Source organism: Epinephelus fuscoguttatus, linkage group LG7, assembly GCF_011397635.1.
Source record: "Epinephelus fuscoguttatus linkage group LG7, E.fuscoguttatus.final_Chr_v1".
NCBI classification, from domain to species: Eukaryota; Metazoa; Chordata; class Actinopteri; order Perciformes; family Serranidae; genus Epinephelus; species Epinephelus fuscoguttatus.
The window spans coordinates 19,369,780-19,393,885 of NC_064758.1; the positions used below are offsets into that span (position 1 = coordinate 19,369,780).

General features: G+C 41.9%; 1 protein-coding gene across 6 annotated transcripts in view; it reads right to left on the bottom strand.

Annotated features, from left to right (window-relative positions):
• LOC125891717 (forkhead box protein J3-like) overlaps positions 1-24,106 on the bottom strand; it is a 91,769-nt gene that overhangs the window by 60,512 nt on the left and 7,151 nt on the right. For 4 of the 6 annotated variants that reach the window (XM_049581185.1, XM_049581181.1, XM_049581187.1 and 1 more), the window contains exons 3-4: positions 20,011-20,134; positions 19,232-19,706 (exon numbers count right to left, since the gene is read on the bottom strand). In XM_049581185.1, coding sequence (XP_049437142.1) covers positions 19,232-19,591 — 360 coding nt within the window. In that variant the 5' untranslated portion in view covers positions 19,592-19,706; positions 20,011-20,134. Of the gene's footprint in view, positions 1-19,231; positions 19,707-20,010; positions 20,135-21,218; positions 21,313-21,744; positions 21,815-24,106 lie in introns of those variants that run through there. The other 2 variants (XM_049581182.1, XM_049581184.1) reach the window with 2 other exon arrangements.

A 24,106-nucleotide genomic window follows, 5' to 3' on the forward strand; every position in this document is an offset into this window, starting at 1 on the left:
TATGTTTTGCAGCGCCATACAGATTGTTTTGGACCAGAAATGGCTCTTTCAACAGTAAAAGTGGCTGACCACTGTGTTGATATCAGATATTATTTAAACATGGTTTTTGGATTTTATATGAGAATTTACAGGACATTAAACTAAAATACATATAAGTAAAATGCATGACCTGGGGTCTAACTTCAGGACTGTTGACCATGTAAAAATAAATCGCATAAAGCTAAATAAAGCACATAAACGATAATGTACATTTTTTTAGTTAGCAGAAAAGACATAAACAACACAGGGCAGCTGAAATCAAAAGGAAAGAAACAAATTTAAACAGACGACAGTGTGAAATCCAACATACTGGGCCACTGTAGTTTTGGAGATGGCTCAGGGGTTGGAGAAAAGTAGATCATTGAGTTTTTGTCTGAAAATAAATTCACTAATGTGTCTTGGAAAGCTGTAACAAAGAGGCCGGGAGTCTGTCAAGGTGAGAAAGGAACCGTTCATGTATGTGGTTGTAAATCCCTGCTCAGTGGTGCATCTGCAGGGAGACTAAGGTCGGAGGGTGAGAGGTTTGCTCGCCATGGTCTTACCCTATGGAGGGCCTATGGAGTTTGACGTGTGCACACAAATGCACACCCACACAGCAGTATTCACAGGAGCGTTTCTCCCATGCCCTTCAGGATGAATGTATTGTGGTTTCATAAAGGTAGTCCTTGTGTGCCCACAGACAGAACAAGAGATAGAGAAAGAGAGAGAAAAGGAAGGAAGATATAGCAAGAAGGGATATTTGGAGAGAAGAGAGACGGAGGAGATTTTATTAACTTTCAGCTGAACCCATACAGTGCATAAAGAGAGGGTAAAATGTGCTAAAGTTTGAAGGTAAGGCAGAGGAGAAGGAGCTGGGAGGTAGGGAGGGGGTGCAAGAGGCACAAAGAAATAAAGAGCTGGAGTCGGCTGGAAGAGGGAGTGTGGGGGTACGCGCACATACGGACAGGTGTCTTAGATGTGAAAGTCTCCTGGGTTCTGAGCATCATTGAGATGCCTTATTATATCCTGATGGTGACGGAGTGACAGACGCTCCGTGAGAATGCGGGGTTGAATACAAGTCACTACTTCAAACCCCATCTAATACATATTCATTTCATTTGATGGACCCTTCCCCCGCCCTCTTCACTCCCTCACTGAAGTACTTCACACAAACCATCTATAAGATGAGGTGTGTGTGTGTGTGTGTGTGTGACTGTGCAGTGTGTGTTTGTGCACTGTGCTTGAATTGCTGTGTGCGTGCAGCTGTGAGTAGTTCAGTTTGCTCGTGCACGCACCTGTGCATAACTGTGTACATAGGCAGGTGTGTGTGCACCTGTGCATGCGCCTGTGAGCAGTTGCACACACCTGTTTATCCGTGTGAATGTGTGTGTGTGTGTGTGTGTGTGTGTGTGTGTGTGTGTGTGTGTGTGTGTGTATACCCATGTTTTACAGCATTAGTGTGCCAGTCCCTGTTTACAGATATGCTTGTGTGGGATGGAAAGAGAAGGCGAGAAAGGGCATGAATGAGTGAGTGTGTGCGTGTGACTGACACAAAGACATCTTAGACAAGGTGGAAGTAGGGTGGTAGTAGCTGTTGTCTCTGGAGATCTAGTAGGAAGCTCCAAAACAATGACAGTGGGTCTGTAGTCAACCAAAGAAAATCTTGGTCGACTGACATTCAACAACAACAGTGGAGGAGAAATTAATACTGAACCCACACAGATCGGCGGGTCGGTACTCTCTCCCTACGTGCTTCAGCCTTCCCTTCATCCAGAGCAAGTACTCTACATGGTGCCAGCTTTTTCACTTCCGCACTCATTCTGTATCATAGCAACCAGACACAACCAAATCCTCCTCCAAAGCACTCTCAAGCTCGCCCAGCTAGGTAATGTCAGAAGACGGCCTGATGTTTTCAGCTGGAAAAATCGCTTTAAAAGTAACATAACTGTCCAACCAATCGACAACAAGGCATCAGCCCTAACTACGACTATACTAAAATTTCGCACATCATTCCAACTAACAGGCCCAGCTGCAGCAAAGTGTGTTCTAAATCAGCGAAATCATTGTAGACAAGGTTACATATTTCTTGGTGTAGCATTTCAACGCGCCCGGGTCAGTTGGCTTTTATCATTAAACTGGGCCATGCCAAGTCATTACAACAAGTGTTTCTCACCTCACATACCTCTTTTCCGCCAAAAAAGCTCTGGTTCTTGAACCCGTTGCGTTCAGGAATCTTGGAACCTTGATGTTATCTAACGCACCAGCCCGAGATTCCACCAGTTTTGCGCAGAACTACTGTAATCGAGGATGCATCATCAACAGAGGGCCTTGCACAATGCACGATGGCACGATTTACCTGCCAATTTTTGTTCTGTTACAGATATCTGTTCTTACCAAAAAAAAAAAAAAAAAATACAGTCCAACTATTAACGAGACCACCTCACGCTCTTTTTTCCCAAACATATTTCAATTGACTTCTCCATTGTTGCCTTCTCTATCCTCTTTTTCCAATCTGTAGAATAAAGCCGTTTCTCATGTGAACTCCGGGCAATGACTGCCGAATCAAGTCCGGACACTGTCTGAAGTTACTGATTCATATCTGCATTACACAACAGGTCTTTGGCAGAACCATTCTCAGCTTCTGGAGACACTCAATTTGGTTTGCTGGAGGCAAAACATGAAACTGATTACACTACAGTCATGTAGCCAACTAGGAATTTCGTCATAAACAACAGAATGTCTTGCCATTCCTTTAATCTGTCTGACAATTTCGACTTCAGCCTTTAACGCCAGAAGTTCCCGAATCCCGAACCTCTACTACGGAGCTGACAGGATAAAGTCTCTTAAATGTCCGGTCCAACTTATTTGGACATTTGCTTTTGGACAAACAGCTCCTACAAGTAATGTCTAGATAGTATCAGGCTGGCATTGCATGTGTGAAAGGGGCTGTTGTTAGGGTTCACACTTCAGGTCAAGAAAAACCTGCTATTTTTTGGTTCCAGCTAAGAATCAAGCTTTTTGGTTCTGTAACAATTTATTTCTGATCGAAGTGCTCTGAACTTTACAAAATTAGGCTCAGGAACCAGAACAGGACTGGTTGAAAAGGCAGTGGCCCTGCCTAGTAGCAGGGCTGACTGCAGCTAACCCATGACGATCGATCAACCCCCTCAAAAAAGCTGACTTATGCAGAACAGCATGTGTTTGTGCTGGTGACTACAGAAAAAGCTCTGTTAAAGTCTGTCTGTGTTCAGTACTTTCAGATAAAAGCCCTAATTTACTGTTTACTGACTGCTTTACATACACACTGGAGCTGTGTGACATTACTGCTGATGCAAACTGAACATTTCCTGCTGCTGCTTCACATTAAAAGCTTTCCTCAACAAACTAGCCGGGACTTTTATTGTGAAGCAGCAACAGGAAATGTAAAGTGTTTATCACCAAGCTATCGAAGCACTGTTTGCAGTGACATTCTCCAATAAAAAGAAAAAGCAGAAACAGACACAGTGAGCCGATAAATGAACAGCTGCACGTGATGGGCTTTTGTGCAAACCGGCACATCTCCAACACATCATCAGGGTAAACTTCTTTCACAATGCCGTGCTGTGTAAAAGAAAGCACCGATACTGTGCCAGCATGGCTTGAATGGTCGCAGTTTCTCACGGCTCAGCTCAACAAGACTATTTTCAGCATATCAAAAAAAGTGGCATGTCATGTGCAGTTCAACAAAGTGTTGGTCTCACACTGTTCTCAGGGGCCCGAGGGGGTCAAACTATCCAGTCTTTCGCAATAAAAAAAAGCCCAGATCTCCTGACCCCTCGGATTTATCTTGCAACCCTTTAGGGTGTCCCGACCTCCATGTTGGTAACCACTGCCCTGACCTGCCAAGCATTACACACACTGCACTCGCTTCCATCCTCCGTGGATTTCTCATCTCACAACTGATTTAGAAAGACAAATGCTTTCAGCTGTTATTTTAATACAGTGTTTCAAAAATAACACACAGACCAAACTAGGTGGTGGAGCAGTAAGAGGTCACGGTGGCACACTCCCTGTTGCTGGTTGTGTCGAGCAGAGCGATGCGGCGAAGTGACAGCTTCTGTCAGCAGCTTTCCGGGAGAGGAGGCGAGTGAGCGGAGGAGGAGGAAGGAGGACAAGCAGGAAGGAGTGCCCTGGTTGTACTGTGCATCCCAATAATGTCTGACAGCCTCCTTTTTTTAACTCTCACTCTTACTTGATGAGACCGTTCTACAATGAGTTATAAACTTATCAATGAAACAGTTGGGAGCTTTGATGAGCCGAACAATCATATCTCTTTTATGTTACTTCTGTTGCTTAACGACTGAATCTACAAATAGTTCGAGTTTAAGAGCAAACTGTGAGTACAGAAAGATTTGAAAAGTGCTCTGAGAGGAGTGCAGATCTCCACCAGGTGTGTCTGAGGGCATTTGGGTGGGGAACAGCATGTATGCATGAGTGTACTGGAATGAAGGGGAGACGATATGAAGATTACATCATAAATGTAACCGGAGTAGATAGGCTATATTTGTCTTACCTTGTTTTGCACATCTGAACAGGAACAATTCCTAACACTAGTCATGTAAAATGTCAATATCAAAGCACAAAATACCAATGAAAGACTCCGCCAACTCTAACGTGACTGCCACGAACACTGTCCCTAGCTGAAACAAGAATTTTATGCAACTAATATAATGATATACAACAGCATAATAATGCAGGTACGGCCTTCACAGAGCGATTAACTTTCAATTCTTAAGAATATTTGGACATTTGAACTGAACTATGAAAAATTATTAAACATTTTTAAAGCACTTAACACTTGGTAATACATATAAGAAAGTATATTTAAAATTAGAGTACCTTTACAGGTGTAACCCAAAATTACTCAGCTGAATACTTAAGAGGATACTTGTCAGCTTTGTATCCTAACAATGTGGGTATTATGTGTAAATGAGCTGTGGTAAACTTCCCTCCATCTCAGCAGCGCCCAGATCTCACTGCTCATCTCTCAGCTCAAATCCGCTGGTTCTAGGGCTGTTGCTTAAACTACAGATTGTACTTCTGCATTTTCATATTGCCCACCACCACAAACATAAAGAGTAAAGAAGTGGTCAAGAGAAAGACCTGCCACTCTTCTCTGTGTCTCAAACTCAGACAGTAAAACAAGGCAGAGCTAGTCAAATATAAACCAAATTTATACAACTGTGTTGCCTACTTCTCACTTAAGATGTTTTCAGAGACATGTTTTAGTGCACTGTTTAGCTGTAATAGCGAAAGTTTGTGAACAGGAAGTGGGCACCAAACTTTTTCTGCAGAGTAAAAAAGGAAGCTAAAAAACTAAGATCCAACTGTGAGACTAGGCAGCGCTGATAAAATATGAACCAAGATGCTGTCACTGTATTGCCTTATTCTCAAATATTTTCAGAAACATATTTAAGCTTACTGTTCAACTGTCACATGAGATCATTAACAGCTGACCGCCACTGTGTCAAACAAACGAGCTTGCATTATGTCACCCACCAGCACCAGTGGGAGCGTTTATTGGTCCGGTGCAGTGTAGTGCATTCTGCTAGTTGTAGGTTTTCGATCTCTTAAACAACACACAGCCCCATTCCTCTGTTTTCTTTGGTCATATAGCACCAATTTAAAAAAAAAACTCTACTGTACAGACAGCCTAGTTTTAAGAAATGACTATCTTTCCAGCCATGAAAAAGTACTTCTTTAATACAAAATTTGGCCAACAAAACCAAAACCAAGTGACGCCTCTTGCTTGGTAAAGCTCTGTGAACACCGCAGTTACTTCCATAACCTAGCCGGTGCGCTGCCAGGGATGAACAGCCTAGGAGCTGGGTGGTGAATTTACAGAGTAGAGGATGACATTTTTGGAGGGCAAAGCTACAAACAAAAGACTTTTTAGCTCATTGCTCGGGTTTGGCAAGTTAATGATGATCAGGACTGTGCCTCCACTCTAAAAGTGCAGCTGCAGGCTAAAGAGAGAATCACTGCACCCACGTAATGGTAAGGAAAACCCTGCAGTCTGGCATCATGTTGGCTAAAATGTTGGTGACATTCTCATGTCAACAAATATGCATGTAAACACAATGGACAATCTGGAAGTCACCAAAATGATCGAGGTCATGTTCATATATTGTATCATAAGTTGATAAGGTTATTTTGTGACAGGCCTAGTTGGCACTCAGTGACGGAATAAAAAAAGAGCGCTTGATAAAAAAGGTTTTTCAAAAGTTGTGAGAGGTCCTTGAGAATACAGTGCACAAAGAAATATTAGGCTGATAGGTCCAGTAGTATGTGAGATTACATACAATTGAACACATGACAGTAATAACTAGGTGGTTTCTATCTAAAAGTATTCAACAGATAACTCTGTGCATGTCTGATTGTAGACGCGTAACAAGCTAAATTTCAAACAGATGAAGCAGCAGGTTTTTGTTATGTACAGTTGTTTGTACTATATCAAAGTTACCTTTTATGTTAAATCCATACTTGAACTGTCTTTCCATTGATTTTTTAAAAAAACCTGAACATTAAATCCATGGTTCAGAACTGACAATCACTGGCAACTATCCGCTTTGATAATCTGATAACATCAGTGTCCATTTATGTGACTGACTTTCCTAAAAAAGCACCACACAGGTTTTGCTGGCACCAAATCACCTTGAAGACTTGAGTTTCCAACTTCTTCAGACATCTACAGTTTCCTCCTTTGTTCTATGAAATACTCTGATGTTATTTAGGATCTGACAAGAGACAGGCCCACGTCTCTTTGCAGGGTACAAACCCAGGGACTAGCGAATAAGCTCATTCTGCGGTATAATTGTTGCATTCCAGAGTGCTACGGGAACCAGCCATAAGCCTATTATTAGCCATATGGAGAGTGCTACAGGCCTGGCTGGTTAGAGAGGGAAATGCTGTGCTGGATGGGTGCCAAATCCTCGAGGAGATAGCAAGAGAAATTCCTCGCTTTTAATTAAGAATTTAATACTGAGACTGCTATTAGTGATTAGTATGTAATTAAAAGCTCTAGCAGTGTTACACATACAAGTTAAATTAATAGCTGCATGTATGTGTGCTGTGTGTGTGCTGTGTGTGTGTTTGTGTGTGTGTGTGTGTGTGTGTGTGTGTGTGTGCGCATGAGTGTGTATGGAGGGAGCCTAAAAATGACACTCGGCTGATAATCTCGATTTGTTCTTCAAACGATAACAGCAGTTGATATTAAAAACACAAATGTGGTGGAGGGAAAGTGCCTGTGGTACATACTGGCTCACATGGAAAGATCATCTCTTTGTTTCAACTTCAACTTTAACTTTTACCAGACTGGAGAATGAGACAATATTTGCTGCTTAGGGAAGACAATAGTTATAAATCTTAGTTCTGAATTGCAGTTGTTCATGATAAATGATTATTTTATATGCCTTATATTTTGGATAACGTATCTCAGGATGTTATCATGTTCATTCATTCATTCATTTTCCATAATCACTTATCCTGTTGGAGGTCAGAGGGGGACTGGAGCCTATCCCAGCTGACATTGGGTGAGAGGCAGGGTACACCCTGGACAGGTCGCCAGACTATCACAGGACTGACACACAGAGACAGACAACCATTCACACTCACATTCACACCTACTGCCAACCTAGCCGCATGTCTTTGGACTGTGGGAGAAAGCCAGAGCACCCGCAGAAAACCCGGAGAGAGAAAGCTCTGCATCCCAGGTTCGAACCAGGAACCCCTAGTGGTTAGCGACAATGCTAACCATTGCACCACCACCATGCTGCCTTGTTTAAATGTTACACAAGTAAAACTTAGGACAACGTCTTTCTCATTAATCTCCGTGTAGCAAAATTGCAATTTTTAGAACCAAGATAATGTTAAATGGGATTTTTTGGAGGTTTTTTATATCATACTGTAGCTTCTCAGTAGTGTTTCTCATGTATTCAAATCCAAACATTAAAATTTTGGTCAAAGTACATATGTTTTAGTGTCAAAATGCTATTTTCCCAATCCCTTCTGACAACGTTTTTCTATATGACCTAACACCTGACGCAGGTTTCTGCATGATGACGCCTGTGCCTCTGTGTGACTGAGCCAAGCCTTCTTTAAGAAATGCGCATTATCTATCTTCCAAATTAGCTATATTTCTCTACTGCCCTAGGCGGCACAGAATCTAAGCACTATACCACTGTGACTGCCACATTTGTTCGGATCCCAAAGTCACACAATAACAAAACTAACTAACTGACTGAGGCAGCGATAGAACAACAACTACCATGTCCAGCCAGGTAAAGTTGCAGTTTTTGTCTAAGGAGTCTGGTGGCTTTGAAGAGAGCAATATAACAGCTTCAGATCCCTGTCGGAAAGGGTTGTCTGATGGTAAGGTAAAGAGGTGAAAATATTTCACTTACTATGGATAAGTACCTCATACAACCCCACTTAAAAAAATCCAAACTGAACCTTTCAGTGATTATTGTCATTAGAATACGATATGATACAATACGATGTGATATGATATGATATACTTCATTGTTCCAGTAGGGAAATTTGTCTTAGACTCAGGAGCTGCCCAAGTATTGCTGCCTTACAGTAACAGTCCAAAGGAAATAAAGTATACATCATAAAAACATATACTACACAAAACAGTATTGAGCATCAGCCACTCATGTACTGCACATAACACCAGCACACAACAGAGCACCATGAGCAAAACACAACACAACCCCTAAGCATCAAGTGACATCATTTAAAATCTTAAATGAGGCTGGCACAGATGATACAGTTTAAATTTGGGTATTCTGTATTGTCTGCCCAAAGGTAAAAGCTCATACTCAGCATGGAGCTTTTTTATTATCAGTGATCATACCTCTAACCTACGTCACTGCTTTTTGCTAATGGCTGAGTGGGTATCCATTTGAAAAACCTGCAGAAAAATTCAAATGTATTTGCCCTTCAACTTTGACATGGTTAACTGTCAACAAGCATCAGTGTATTTTCTAACTTCAGTAATAAAACTCCATCTAAACATTTTATTACTTAGGTTTCCAGTGTGATCTTGGCATTGTGACATTAAAGTTTTTTGAAGGTTTAAACGTTCCTAGATTCTTGCATTTTTTGGCTTTTTTTTTTGATTGCTGAAATTATGATTTTGTTTTCTAAAGGTTAATTAAATTTGCAATGAGCTTTGATGGCAAATATCGATTCAAGGTTTAATTTGAATGGCAGAGAATCTGTGTTGTGTATCAAAATTTCTAACATGGTGTCAAGAGGGAGGCTTTGACCTTGAGACACACACACACACACACACACACACACACACACGCATATGCACGCACGCACACACAGACAATACAGACACACAGACACACAGACACACACACACACATCTGGACAGCAGATTAGTCTAACGTGACATGTAAACTGGAAATGCTGGGGTACATGTAACAGTTTTGTATGTGTTACTTAGTGACGAGGGGATCAACACAGAGTCAGAGGTGAGTCTCAACAAAACAGACGGCTGTCGCATTCTCCTCTTTTAAGAGGACTCTGGAAAACATACAAAAGCACACTCACACTCATACACACACAAATAAGCAACTGTACGCACACACGTGCGTGTGTTCCTCTACACACACAAACACATCATCCAGTACACAGAGCCACATACGCACATGAGCACTACATACTGTAGATATACAGGCACACACTCTGTCTGCACACTGTGTTTTCCAGAGATCGTCTCAAAGCTGAATCACAACGAGCACAGCACTGTGGTGAAATTCCAGTTGTGCTCATAAGAACCGAGCTCAGGAGCCTCGGTGCAGCTACAGCCACATAATGACTCCCAGCAGCCAATGACAACAGCCTTTCTCCACATACGTAAGTACACTTGACACTGTGCGCACAGACCTCCACTGAGCTCAGTCGCAGATCTCCCACAGAGCAGACAGGAGAGGATGGGAGCCAGAATAATGGCCCAGTGCTGATTCATATCAGGTGATTGTCTGTGACATGTGGTGTTCAGCCAAAGGCCAAAGGCCATTGTGGTAGCGCTGCCCTTTACAACGTCACATTAGGCCTTGCTAATTCGCAGGCAATTAGCCTGGCTGCATGGGAGCTAGCCTGAGGCGACGGGGGTCGCAAGAGAGCAGGTTAGTCAGCACAGACTGCAACAAGCCATTCTGTGAAGGTACAGGTCTAGACTGTGTCTCCAGCGGTAAATAATGGGAAGGCCTTCACATTTCAATAGTAATTTAAATGGTGAGGTGAGCTCTGAATAATCATCATTATATTCAGCCTGAACTAGGGTAATATAGGGAAAATCAAACATCACAATATATTTTACCAAATACATTGATATCAATATTGCTATGATATTGTTGAGTTGACACTTAGTGCTTTCACAAAATATCTACACAGTGATTTTTTTTATATCTAGTACTATGGATATATTGACTAGGTGGTAATGAGAGCTGTTTTAAAGCTGCCCTAGCGCACACATCTTGATGCAGCTCATTTAAAAAAATAAAACCTCCCCATGAATAAAAAGGTGGTGCAAATTAAGATGGGTATTTTCCACAAGACTGTGTACAAACCTACCTATCCAGATATTTTAATCTAGTAAAAATTAGCCACTCCCACAGCACTAGAGACAGTTTCTAACCAATTTTAATCCCGTAAGATTTAAAACATGTTTTGGGAAATATGTGCAGCCACATGTCAGTGGAACAAGCTGCCTATCTTGCTTAAACAGGGCATCTACAGGTATCAGACAGTCAAATTTGATGTTTCTTAAGACCATTTCAAGGCACCTTTTAACGAAATCTGGGACAGATTTTTGAACAAATCATGCTTTACTTATTTAAGCATCGCAGGTAAGTAGTGTATATGTGGTCTTGTGCAGAAGTGTTGTGTAGGAATATGGTTATTAGAGTGAGTTAAGCCTACATTTTGCCAACAGATAAGAGCAAGTATGAAGTAAAATGAAGATTTGTGGCATGAGAAACGTGGACTTTTACATAAAAAAAGGCTTCACACATTTTCACAAGACATTAAAAAATGAATAAATGAAATAAGATAAAATGTTTGTAGTAAAGACCTCACAAATTCAAATTTAAGACTATTTCATAAGGAGTTTTAAAACAGGTCTCAAAAAATGGTTGTTAAATAATTTGTAAGTATATAAATACCTGTTGTTTTATTGCCTGTTTGTGTTTTTTAAGTTTCATGTCATTCTTGCTAGACACTTTCATATTCAATCCACCATCTTGTATTGCACAGAGGACCACAATGGAAATGAGCCCTGAGGCATTTTTGTGTATTTTAATCGACAGTTTTTAATACCTTAAATGAAGTCTGTGGTTGTGATCAGCCTGTCATGTAGGTTTTACATCTTGTTAAATAAATCTATCTAAGAGGTTGACAAAAGTGGATTATGATTTAATAATAATGGTTTGTAACAGAAAAAAAGCCGACAGCAGATTAACTGGCCTGCCAGGTGGAGGCTGCACAACCATCGGGCACATCAGTGCCAAGTAATGCTGATAACGATTGTTTGTAAAAAGTCATATTGCCGCAGATTAATCTGCCAAACCCAAAAAACTGGTCGACATTTGGTAAAAACAAATAATAAAACAGCGCAAGTTCAGAAAATTACATCACTTTACTATAATGCTGCCTTTAAAACCAGGAAAAGACAGTTGACCAATCTAATATATAATATAATATAAATATAACATTGATATATTACCTAGCCTGTCCTTAACAGATGGTAATAGAGCAGTATAGGATCGATATCATTTAGAAAACTTTGTAGAATAAAACTAATTGAAATAGAAAATAAATTTACTAGGTGGAAAACATCATTTCACTAAGACATAAAATGAGCCTGAAAACAACCCATATCAAATATGTATGATATATATATATATAGACCTTTGCCAAGGCCAAATGCCCTACCTTGCAATGTTAATAAAAGTGAAAAATAATTTGTTTATCCACCCCTTGATTCGGATGCACTCCAAAATTTAATGGTTTCTTCCTTGGCCCATCACTCATCCACCACGTTTTATGAAAATCAAGCCAGTAGTTTTTCTATAGTTCTGCTGACAAACAACAAACTGAAAGGAAAACATAACCTCCTTGGCGGAGGTAACAAATAAAGACAGTGAACTATAAAATACTAAAACAGCATAAAGGAAAGCTAATTAAGTCACACAAAAAACACTACTGTAGGGCAGGTGGTGAAGGTCAGTTTTCAGAGTTTAAAATTCTGATTGTGCTAGAAATAAAAGGAAAACATCCTGCAAACACCAAAAACTGATTTCATCAAAGACAGACTGCCAGATAAGAAACAAAGACGGTAAGCAAAAGAAGAGAAACCCCTGCGTGGCTTTGGTCTCCGGCTGCACTATGAGTTGTGGCAAAGGTGGACCCTAAAGTGGATGGACACGTGGGCGTGAAAGGGCTGCAGAGGGCATGGGAAAGTAGAGCGGTGCACGGTGCAGGACACAGACAGAGAGAGGGAGAGGTTGGTAAAGATAACATAAGGGAGATAATGCTGTTCCCCTGATAAAAAATAATGCGGGAATGACGCAGCCTGATGCAAGGCTGTTTGCATTCCACTCCAGTATACTGTATCTCCACTCTTATGCCTTTGCTTTAAAAACAGAAATGCTAGGCATGCATGTTACACAAGATGAATTCAGGAAAGTCAACGCACTCCATAAACAAATGGCTTATGCATCCGTGTGCTATTTAATTTCATGTATTTTTTTTTGTTGTTACAGATTCTAAACCTCCTCCACAGCTCCGGAGGAAGGTTCTCATCATTACTCCTCAGATGAAAAGAGCTCTCCATATTCATTTCCAGCTAAGACACAAAAATCTCACGACCTTGGAAAGCTACATGATTATACCGGCTAACTAGATTGGCTGTTTAATGCATTTTTGTGTGCGTGCATGTGTGTGCGTGTCTGTGTGTAGATGCAACACGTGCAGTAAGCCTGTGGTGTTCAACCAGTGTATGCATTCGTGTGATTTCTAAGGATGGAAGCCGATGTGTGTGTCTGTGTGTGTGTGTATGTCCTGGTTTCAACTCTGCCGTTCCTGCGCTCTCACATTATCATACAGAGCAGACGGAGTGCGTGTGCTGGGTAGTAAAACTCTCCTCTGCTCTCTGACAGTCTCCTCTCTCTTCTCCAACTCCCCCCCACCCTCATCTCCTCTCCTGCTGAGCTCCCCGCGTGTAATCTGCAGACTGCACACGTACACTGCCTACCTGAGAAGGGGTCTCTCTGTGGGTGTACAAGCTTGTGTGTGCGCGAGTGCATGCATGTGTGGCAGAGGGCGAAGGAGACGGCAAACACGTATGAGGCTTTACTGAAAGCTCGAGTGGTCGCCTTGACTCGGTACATTCAGAAAACACAAATTTCAAAGTGTGTACTTGCAACGTGTGAGCCGACCATGTCTGCCGAACGTGGCAGCCAGACAATCTCTGTGTCTGCGTCCCACTGTGTACAGCTGACAGCAATCACCTGAACTGGAATGAACCGGACTTATGTAACTTTCCCTGTGACGGCCATGGCTGGTATAAAACAAGCCCCACTGTTTAGAGTCAGGTCATCCAGGAAGCAAAAAGTTTACAGCCTTTTCTCAAAGACTAACACAGAAATGTGACTTGTGCTTTACCTTGCTAAATTTGTTACACTTCATTCTTCTAAAATGTCAGTTCATGCATGGGTCAGTGGTTTGTAAATGTTTTTTTTCTCTACAGATCTGTGTAACTCTTTATTGATAACAACAGAGGCCAACAACAGAAGGGAAAACTGAGCTCTTCACAGGGATGTAAATTTCTGTAATTTTGCTTTACAGGGTTTCCCACACATTTATTTATTTGTGGCACCCACAACAATAACAACATCTGTCGCCACATTGATTTTCTATTTCTGGAGCTGGACCGTTCATTAGCACCACTTTACTGATTGGTTATTCACTGCAACATACTCTCGATTCAGAACGTAATCTGGGCACAGACGGAGCAGCAGAACGTTAGGTGCAGTTCAAATGAAACCTGACCCTTCACTGCGTTTGGGTCTAAGAGTTTGCTTTCACTCATCTCTGCATCAGCCACTCCACCGATCCATCAGTCAGATCTGATGGTAATCAACTGATCAGTTGTTCACCCAGCAACTCCACAAACTGCTGCTGAGGAAATAAAGAACTGACAAAGACGTCTGCCTGCACTGTGTTTACGGATTTGCAAAAACCTTGAAATCTTTTTTCTGTTGGCTTTGCTGACAAACAGCTGGCTGCATTAACTTGCTGAAACATATGGCGTTTCTCAACACCAAGTATGCCAAGTCTGGACTTGCGCAATTGGGAGTTCGGACTTGGCAAGTTCGACTCGGGAGTACAAACTCCCAAGGACAGCTGCCATTGTGGCTGGTCTGTGACAAATGCATTCTGGGATACCTGGCTGTCAAAAGTCCACACAAGTCACCTCTTGATGCATCTCCGATGGAACGGGCAGAGCAAGTTCAAATCCACATCCATTTGGACTGTACTTGGCCTGATGCAGTACGCAGGCTGCGACTGATGACGTTTCACAAGTCCGTAAGAACACAAGTACAGGCAAGAACGCAGATTGAGAAACGCCTATTGTGTCCCCTGCCCACCCTCTAGTCTCCACTGGTTAGCTGACATTAGGGAGCTAATGTTAGCTAGCAGCATTAAGCTATTATCGGCAGTCGTGGGACGGTATTGCTGCGGAAACATGGTGGCTACCCTCAGGTCTCCCCCCAGATCGCCCGGGTAGTAAGCAGCTTCATTTTGAGCCACAAAATCCCTTTAGCACTGTTGACTATGTCAACACCACTGGTCATGCTGACACTGCTATTGGTGCTAACAGAGCCAACAGTGATAACAGAGCTGGGCGATATGGGAAAAATCCAATGGCAAGATACTTTTAAACAAATACCTCCATATCGATTAGGGCTGCCCTGGACTAAGAATTTTCCTAGTCGACCAATAGTATAGTCACCCGCATGTTCATGATACGTCACACACTGAGCGAGCCGCCTGTTAATGACTGTGATTGTGCTAAGTGGCTAATGGGCATGTAGCTACTTCCATGTTTCAGATGATACGTCATGTTTGTAGTCGACCAATGAAGATGAGTTTACATATCACTTTGGGTTCGTCCTTCACCTTCTCACAATGATCCCACACCTTGGATTTCCTGCCCGACGTGTTATTAACTAGCCTGTGGAATAACCGCAGGTACCAGCCCTGGAAATTAACATGACTCCTGTCTGACTGCGGAGCATGACCACTTCCTGTGTCTGTCCTTTCAAATTAAATTCCCACATGGTCCAGTCATATAGGTTTGGATTTATTTTGACAAGGCGCAGCTCCTAATAGAGTTTCACAGCTTTTTATTTGTTTATTTATTTATTTTCTGTGACTAAGCAGCCAATGAAACCTTGCCGAATAATGACCTTTCTGGCTGACTAACGTTTGATCAACTGTTAGGGGCCAGCCCTAATATCAATATTGCGACAACACTGTAGGGTTGAATATTGGTGCTTTCACAAAATATGGACACAATGAGATTTTTGATATATAATCATCAGAAATGTGGATATAATGACTAAGTGGGTAAAAGCAAATCAGTCTCACATCACAATATCGATGTAATGTCAATATATTGCCTAGTCCTCAGTGATAACATAGTTAACAATGCTAAAGAGGGTTTGTGGCTCAAAACTGAGCTGCTTACTCATCACGGTGACCGTGGGGGAGACGGGAGGATGGGCCCAGTGTTTCCAAAGCAACGCTGGGTCAGGTCAGCATTAACAGAGGGACACCACTAGCCATAAGGTGAGAGCCAGGGCCAGCCCTTAGGGTGGTGCACTGTGCAGTAAACTAAGGAGTTGCAAAACTGACCTATAGGATGACATGTAACTGGTCAAAAACACTCTTGGTGGTTAATATCCCTAGTTCTGTGCTCTGAAAACTATACTCTGTGAACTACCGACAAATAAGAACATTGTGCAATGTTTATATGGCCCTGGAAGAAGAAAGCAACACAACTTTGTATTATGTATCTCACAACAAACTCTCTGCACTGATACTACGGATATATGCCAGAACATGTGAAAATATATCCACAACGCCATCAGAACTGTGCTTTAATGATGCTACTAGAATGCAGCCACACACACACACACACACACACACACAAATCAATGAATCTAGAGGTGTAATTATGGGATACTAAAACATCCTGGCACCCAAATACAACCAGCAGGAGAAGGCAGTCATGAGCTGCAGCGAGAGAAAGCCTGAATGGTCTTAATAACCCGATCCTCTCTCTCCGAACAGAAAACGAATTGATTGAATCCTACATGCAGGTAAGAAGCTCTGCCAACACAACCTGGCTTGTATCATAACCTTTTTGTCTCCGTTTCTGGCATGCATTTCTGCTCTGGGAATGGTGTGTTGAAGATTATAGACGGGGAACAAACACAGGTTCGTGAAAGGGAAAGAAGAAGAGAGGAGTGAGTGACTAAGAGAGAGAGGGGAGGGTGGGGCGGTGGTGGAGTGCAAGTGCTTGGGAGATGAAGATAGAAAGTGAAAGAGAGAGAAATAATGAGAGAAGAAGAAAAATGTTCCCGCTCTCAGAGAGATGAATTGGTTGATAGTTTGCAGACAGCCTTTTCAATGTGTCACAGGAAGGACTATATCCATCCCCTTCTTCACTAATAAGGTAGAGAATCCCCAAGACACAACCGTAGGGATCTATTCATTTGTCTCCAATAACACAGCCACCTTTCTGCTCATATTAGCCAGGATTTGCATAGCTGCATTTACATAAGGATTTAATAATGTCGTCTGAATGAGACGAAACGCGTCTGTCAATCACTCCTGGTTCGCTAAAAGGTTTCTGTACCCTTCAGGCAAACAGCGGATCAGATTTGTGCAGTTTGAGCGCTCGCAACAGGGTTGAGGTTCGAGAGCATTTGATCAAATCTGAATCCAGAAACAAATCCGCTTGTTGAATCTGAATCAAGGTTTAGCTTGTAACATTTGTAAGTCATTAACAACTTCACTAAACTCAAATTCAACTGAGATTTGTGATCACATTTCTTTGGCTGGGAAGGTAGAATCACAGTAGTTAGGACCTGAAATTAAGATACACAGTGATACACTAATATAACAGCTGATCACCTACTGTATAACTTATATTCCATGAGCTATTTGCTCCAAAACAGAAAGTTCTCATTCAGAACAATGATGCTGAAAAGTTTAAATTATTGATATGATATATATACGGAAAAGTGTAACGGGCATCTTTGATGCGTTCTGAAACAAAACCCTAGAAACTTGACCGATCCCCAGACGCCAAACCAACCCCAGCAAAGGCAAGATGCAATGGGGCTGTCCCGAATACCGGTTTTTGGGCATCAGAGCTCAAGTTGAACTTTTCTGAAACATCAGTTTTCAGCTGATGGACCTCAAGTAATGTGACAATTAGCTACTCCGTGAGCAGTCAGGTTGCAGTAACATTAGCCATAATCTCCAAACTTACTTACTTACATTTTTTATGTGATTTGCCAAGCTCGTTGGCCATTTTACTCTACTTTTTCTAATTCTACTTTACCCCCCAGTGTTTATATATTTTACAATCACTGTTTTTGCATTTTATTTTGTTGTTGTTTTGATGCTGTTTTGTTTTAATCTCTTGTTTTTCTGAAAAGCACCTTGTAACCTTGTTAAGAAAAGTGCTATACAAATAAAAGTTTTTGTGGTAACACTTTACTTGAAGGTATCTACATAAGGGCGACATGACAGTGTCATAACATGATCATTAGCCTGTCATGAACATTATATACATGTCATAAACGTTTATGACTGCTGTCATTAAGTGTCATTTGGTTTTTGTAATGACAAGTTGACATTGTTTGGGTTGTCTTGATTATGACAACTTGACATTAATTAAAGTGACATTACCAGAAGTTGTCTTTGTCATGACAAGTTGACATTAACAAGAAATGCACCTCTTTTTTTGTTTATGACAAGTTGACTTAATGATTGATACAAAGACATCTTTTGGTAATGTCATCCTGGTTAATGTCAAGTTGTCATTATAAGGACATCCCAAACAAATTTAATGTCAACGTGTCATGACAAAGACAACCCAAACAACTTATCATTACAAAAACTGAATGACACTTAATCAGTCATAAACGTTTATGACATGTACATAATGTTTATGACAGGTTCATGACAGTGTCATGTCATAGTTATGACAGTGTCATGTCACCCTTATGTAGATACCTTCAAGTAAAGTGTTACCGTTTTTATTATTGTCATTATTTCATCATGATAGATGTGTGATATATGCCACTTTCCTTTGGCATATTTGGCACCTGACCTTTTGAGTCATCTTCGCAAATTCTGAAACTATTCGAAACGCTTGACTTTTTCAACATCTTGCTCACATTTTTAAGCCTGTCACATGTAGTCAAACTGTCCCAGTTTCAGTACTTCTGGACTGCTGATGACTGACTGCGAGTCAGAGTCACAAAACAATCACTACATTTGAATGTCCTTGTCTGAAATATCTAATGTAGATGCCGAACGAATAATGGTGAATAATTATTTCTTAATTCATAGGCTATTTGGAATTTTGGGGGTTATGCATATATTATATATGTGGTATATAAACGAAGCATTCAAATACTGATTCAGAGGGTGATTACCATGGCAATGATCAAAGCTTCGAAGCATTCCGGTCAGCCCCATGATGCACTCAATTATGGCAGCAGCAATTTAATAACAACTTCCTACCAACTAATGTTATAGAAACTAATCATAAAAATAAGTCATTTATAGGCTTCAAAGACTGATTCAAATTCCAAAAAGTAATTGACATTTATTAAACTTTTTACATAAGCAACTGATTTTCTAAAGTATTTTCTGCCACAGTGATAATGAGAAACCAGGAAATCAGAGCTGGAGTCGGATCCATCCTGATCCAGCAGGGTATAAGACATGTTGACACACAGACCAGAGATCCACAGTAGTAAAACAGACCTGAATAGTCTACCATCCTAAATTCTCACAATAGAAGCTTGACACTAAAGAGCCAAACTCCACATCACATAGTTTCTCGTCTTACCTTCCAGCCACTGCCCGCCTCTCGGTAGTAGGGGAAGTTGTCACAGATCCACTGGTAGATCTCACTGAGGGTCATCCGTTTGCGCGGTGAGCCGTTGATTGCAAAGGTGATTAGGCTGGCATAGCTGTAGGGCGGTTTACCGTCTCGGTGCTGTGCAGCTTCCTCCTGGTCCAGCGTTGTACCTGGGTCCAAATGCGCAATTTTCTTGCCAGGCCCGTGCCCATGATGGTGGCCGTGGTGGTGGTGTCCGTGGTGGTGGCCGTGGTGGTGGCCAGCATCTGCTTTCTGAATGGCTGCCCTCATGCTGAGCTGGGGGAGCCAGTCCATTGAGGTGAGGCTACTCTCCAGCTCAGAGGTCATGGTGCTTGTCGGTCGAGGGGTCGAAAGGGAAGGGTGAGAGGCTCAGCGACGTGGCGTGTGGAGGATCTCCTGTTGGCTCACTGAATGGGTGCTGTGCAGCAGCCTTGGCTCAAGTCTGGAAGAGCAGGAGGTTTGTTTACTATGCCTATTCATCTCCTTTAGCTGGAGCAGAAAGCACACTTGGCAGAGACACACAGATGTTAACTTGCACATTATTTTCCACATACACTGTAGCTTTGTATAATGGAAAACTAAATATTTTGGCATGTTCATCACTTGGTCTTTAACACTGCACATAAGTATGATCTGCAATGTGAGCAATGGAGAAGAAAAAACTTGAATCAAATAGTTGTATTCCATTAATTACACAGTGAAAATCAAAGCAGTACGGGGGACGAGGTATGAGTTAAGGGTCTTACTCTTCCCATTCCTTTCCATCTTTCTTTGGGCCAAAACATCTGGGGAAGTCACCGAAGTGAAAGGTAGAGTCCTTCCCTCGTGCATGTTCACAAGTTCTTCATTTAGCCACTGCAATGGCCGCTGCTGCAACGCACAAACACAGAACCACACAAGACGGTGAGCTTGCACTGCCAGACAGCCTTCATAAGATATTAATATCGCACAACCGCTCAACTGGCCTCGGCATCTGTCCAACCCGATTAAAACTCTTCTCTCTTTCTCTCTCTGTGTTCTGTCTATCTGGATTGCCTCTCACTCTCGTTCTCTCCAAAGTGGAAATGGCAATTGGATCTGCAGAGTGACTAAAAGCTGGGGAATTGTTTTCACAAGTGCCTGCCAAATGGGGGGAACAGCTCGGGAGGAATTCCAACCCTCTAGAGAAGCCGAAAGGCTCGTCCCCTTTCCCTCTCTGCGTAACCCCCCCACACCGTGTTCCCATTCTCTGACTCTCGACGTGTCTCACTCTCCTGTCAAGTCCCCTCCACCCCTACTCCCCCAGCGTCTCAGATCCTGTTCAGACAGACACAAACAATGAAAACACTCAAGAAGCCCCAACATTTTAATTTGGTAGCTATTTTTAGAGCGGCACTGAACTTAAAAACGTGTCCTGTGTAAGTAGAGGAGGAACGCTTTTTTTTGTGGTGGGGGCTTTTGCAAATACTTTTAGCATGATTCAGGAAAAAAAACAAAGACAATCATTTGGTACGCGAGAGAGGAATTACTCACCAATTGTTCTGTACTTCAGTCAGTCACAGAACATTCGTAGATTTGTCACTACTGGACTGAGAATGTCATGTAACTGTTACTCATCACTGGAGTGAAGATGTTGCATTCAGACCACACTCTGATTCAACAAAGAAAATCGTCTTGTTTAGTGCTCGGTGCTTTGGGAGGATAAACGCCCCACATTCTGGGGGACGCAGGTGAACCTACAGGGTTTACCAAAGAGACGGATACAGAGTGGGCCAATGCCAGTGAAAACTTAACAATGGCTGGATGGATTCAGCCTCCTAAGGATACAGAAATCTACATCTAAACCTTCATCTCCCATCCCATGCAGTAACCTTTGCATGTCCTTGAACAACAAAGAAGTCTATTGGCCCACGCATTTTCCATTCATGCTCACTGTATATAATCAAGGTGGGAGAACTTCAATGAGCCTGCCTACCAGGAGCTGCACAAACCCCTGTCTCTCTTTCCACCAATCCCCCTGGAGAGCCCAGTACACCAGGATGAAGAAGAGGAAGGGAAGTACTCAGCTCCTAAAAAAAAAAAAAAATCCTCACTTAATTACAAGTAGAAAAAAACAAATGTTTAGCAGCAGACTCATCAAGCCAAACAAGCCAGGCAGTGGGACTACGGGAAGGAAAGAAGAACCGAGAGAAGAGATATGCCCGATGAGGCCTCTTGCACAACACCACCCCCATCTCCTCCTCAAGGCCCTGCCACTGTGGGAGAAGCCATAGCCAACCCCCCTCTTCCAAATCCCAGGAAGCCATCTTAATTAGTGCACCTTTTTTTCTTTTCCTCTTTTTTTTTTTCTTTGCTGAAGGGAAGGTAGCATTGCTAGTTGTAGTGGTGGTGGGTAGGTGGGGATGGGGGTGGTGACACACAAGACACAGAACAACAAGTACTTATTTTCCCCTCATTAAAAGGAGGCTCAAGCTGCAAATCAGCCTGCCACAAGCCCTGACCTGCTGTGCTGCCGTGGCTGTTGTTGTTGAGAAGTTTGGGAGCGTGGGCTGGCTGCATGGCGGCACGGTGTAGCTTCGCACCGCTAGCCTGGTGAGGCGTTGGGATGATGAGTAATAGAAGAGAGCGGAGAGAGAAGAGGAGGGGCATGACTTGGCTTCTGGGGAGAGGGGCCCTGCTGGGCGGGTAGACGCAACCAATTACCTAGTCGACTCAGTCAACTGGTCCCACGGTGACTGGGCTAACCTCGGCACTGTGTCTTTTGTTTCTGATACCTGATGTGTTTCACATCATCCTCAGAGGCCCACATGGTATCAGGGGAGAAAGATGATCACTGCAGAGGAGACAGCTTACAGTATATCTCTGCTTATCTTTGGGCTATCAGTTTTCTATAGAAATGCATTGTAATGTATGCACAGATGCTGAGTGCTAAACTCTTGTCTCTCATAATGTTCGTGGTTATCTAGGTGTTCTGAAAAAGCATGTGTGTGAGAGAAGAAGGTCACTTCTCCAAATATTTCAGTCTTTGATGAAGTTTGGACTGGGAACATCCATACAGTCTTTCGGCAGCAGACAATTAATGCACATGCTAAGAAGAAGTACATTTCATTTCCTTTTTTTAAACTGTACTTCTAATTGAGTATATTTTTGAGCAATGAACCTTCATTACATCTAGTCTGCTCTAAATACCAGGATTGAGTGGGGGGTGGGGGGGTGGGGGGGGGGCGCTTGTGAGGAGCACCTCTACTGCAGATGCCAGCTGCCTGTAAGAAGAAGAAGAAGCGACACCTCTTATTTGACCATGATGTAATGATGACAGCGACAAACCCAGAACAAGAGGCTGCTTCCAGTGGCAATTCCTGTCCTCATCTGGCCACATTGTTTGTAGCAAAATCCAAAATAGGCAACAGCTACATGATGAAGTGCTGTGCCTCCTGAAAAACACAGATCTCTGCTTTTAGTACCTCCTCTTCTAACCTCTGCGAGCACATTTAAGCAAATCGCAGGTGAAAATGCAGTAGCCAGCTAACAATAGCTATGTTAATGTTTCATGTTAATATGATATGTTAACATATAATCAATGTTTTTTTAGTGTATAATTACCTAAAAATAACAATCACTGTGTTTCCGTTTCCTTAGAATGAACCGTTCATATCTACATAGGGAGCGGATCCTCGTCTACGGAAATCGCCATGTTGCACCGCCGTGTTTCTACAATAGCCCAGAAATGGACAAACTAAACACTGGCTAGATGAGGCCATTCACATTTTCGCATCAGCAGCCCCTCAGCAACGAGAGCATCGGAAAAACGCTACTTTTTTTTGTGTTTTTACTGGTTTTCATTGCCGATCGGTTTGTTTTGGAGAGGAAGAGAACACTGCTGATAATTTGGCTCCTGGTAAAAACCTCCTGAACAATGAACACTGAGGGGATTCTAACCAAGAGAAGATTCAGTCGGTTGCAATCTGTAATCCTCACCACTAGATGGCACTAAATCCCCCTAAATCTTACACACTGGACCTTTAAATGTATCTAATAGCTAGTGGTGGCTAAATTGGTGTGCTTTAGAAAACAGTTAACCTAACGTTATCTCAACTTTTGTATTAACGTTACTTTCATAAGTGCAGCAAATCTATATGTTTTGGTTAAAAATATTAGTTTTTCTTTGTTGTTGTTTTTTTGCATTATTTTGAACTGTCCCACACACCCTAAAAAATACAATTATGGAAAGTAGCATGTCCTTTGATTCATTTATTAACCAGGTACTTTTTTTTACTTTTACTTGAATTGGTTTCTCAAATGGTAATTTTCAGTTAATGGGAGTAACTGCACTTTTAATTGAGTACAGATTTACAGTTCTCTTCTCATCATTGTCTATTGATATACTGCATCTTCTTCACTGATGTAGCCCGAGTTGACGACATCATCCTCAGGTTCATATTTATTTGAGGAGTGCCATTTCTTACTGTTTATTAAATTGAGGTGTCACTTGAAACACCATGCTTTTATAATTAACTGACATTAGAATTAAATTACTAAATAGGAAAAAAAATAAATGCAACCTCATAAAAAACTAATTACCAGATTGTAAAGTCCACATTCAATCTAACAATAACAACAAAATGCATCTGCTTTCTTTTAGAAATATTTGAATAACCATGTGTTTAGAAATGGGACAGATTCATTTAAAGTACATTTCATGACAGTTCAGCAAATGCACAAATTAAAATGGATCTCCGAGCTGCAGGGCAGAAGAGAACTTATTGTAATGCAGTGACTGGGGGCTCATACAGTAACCCTAAATAACACAATCCCTGCACATACGAGTCAAAACCCAACAAGATGCAGCTCTGTGTCATTGAT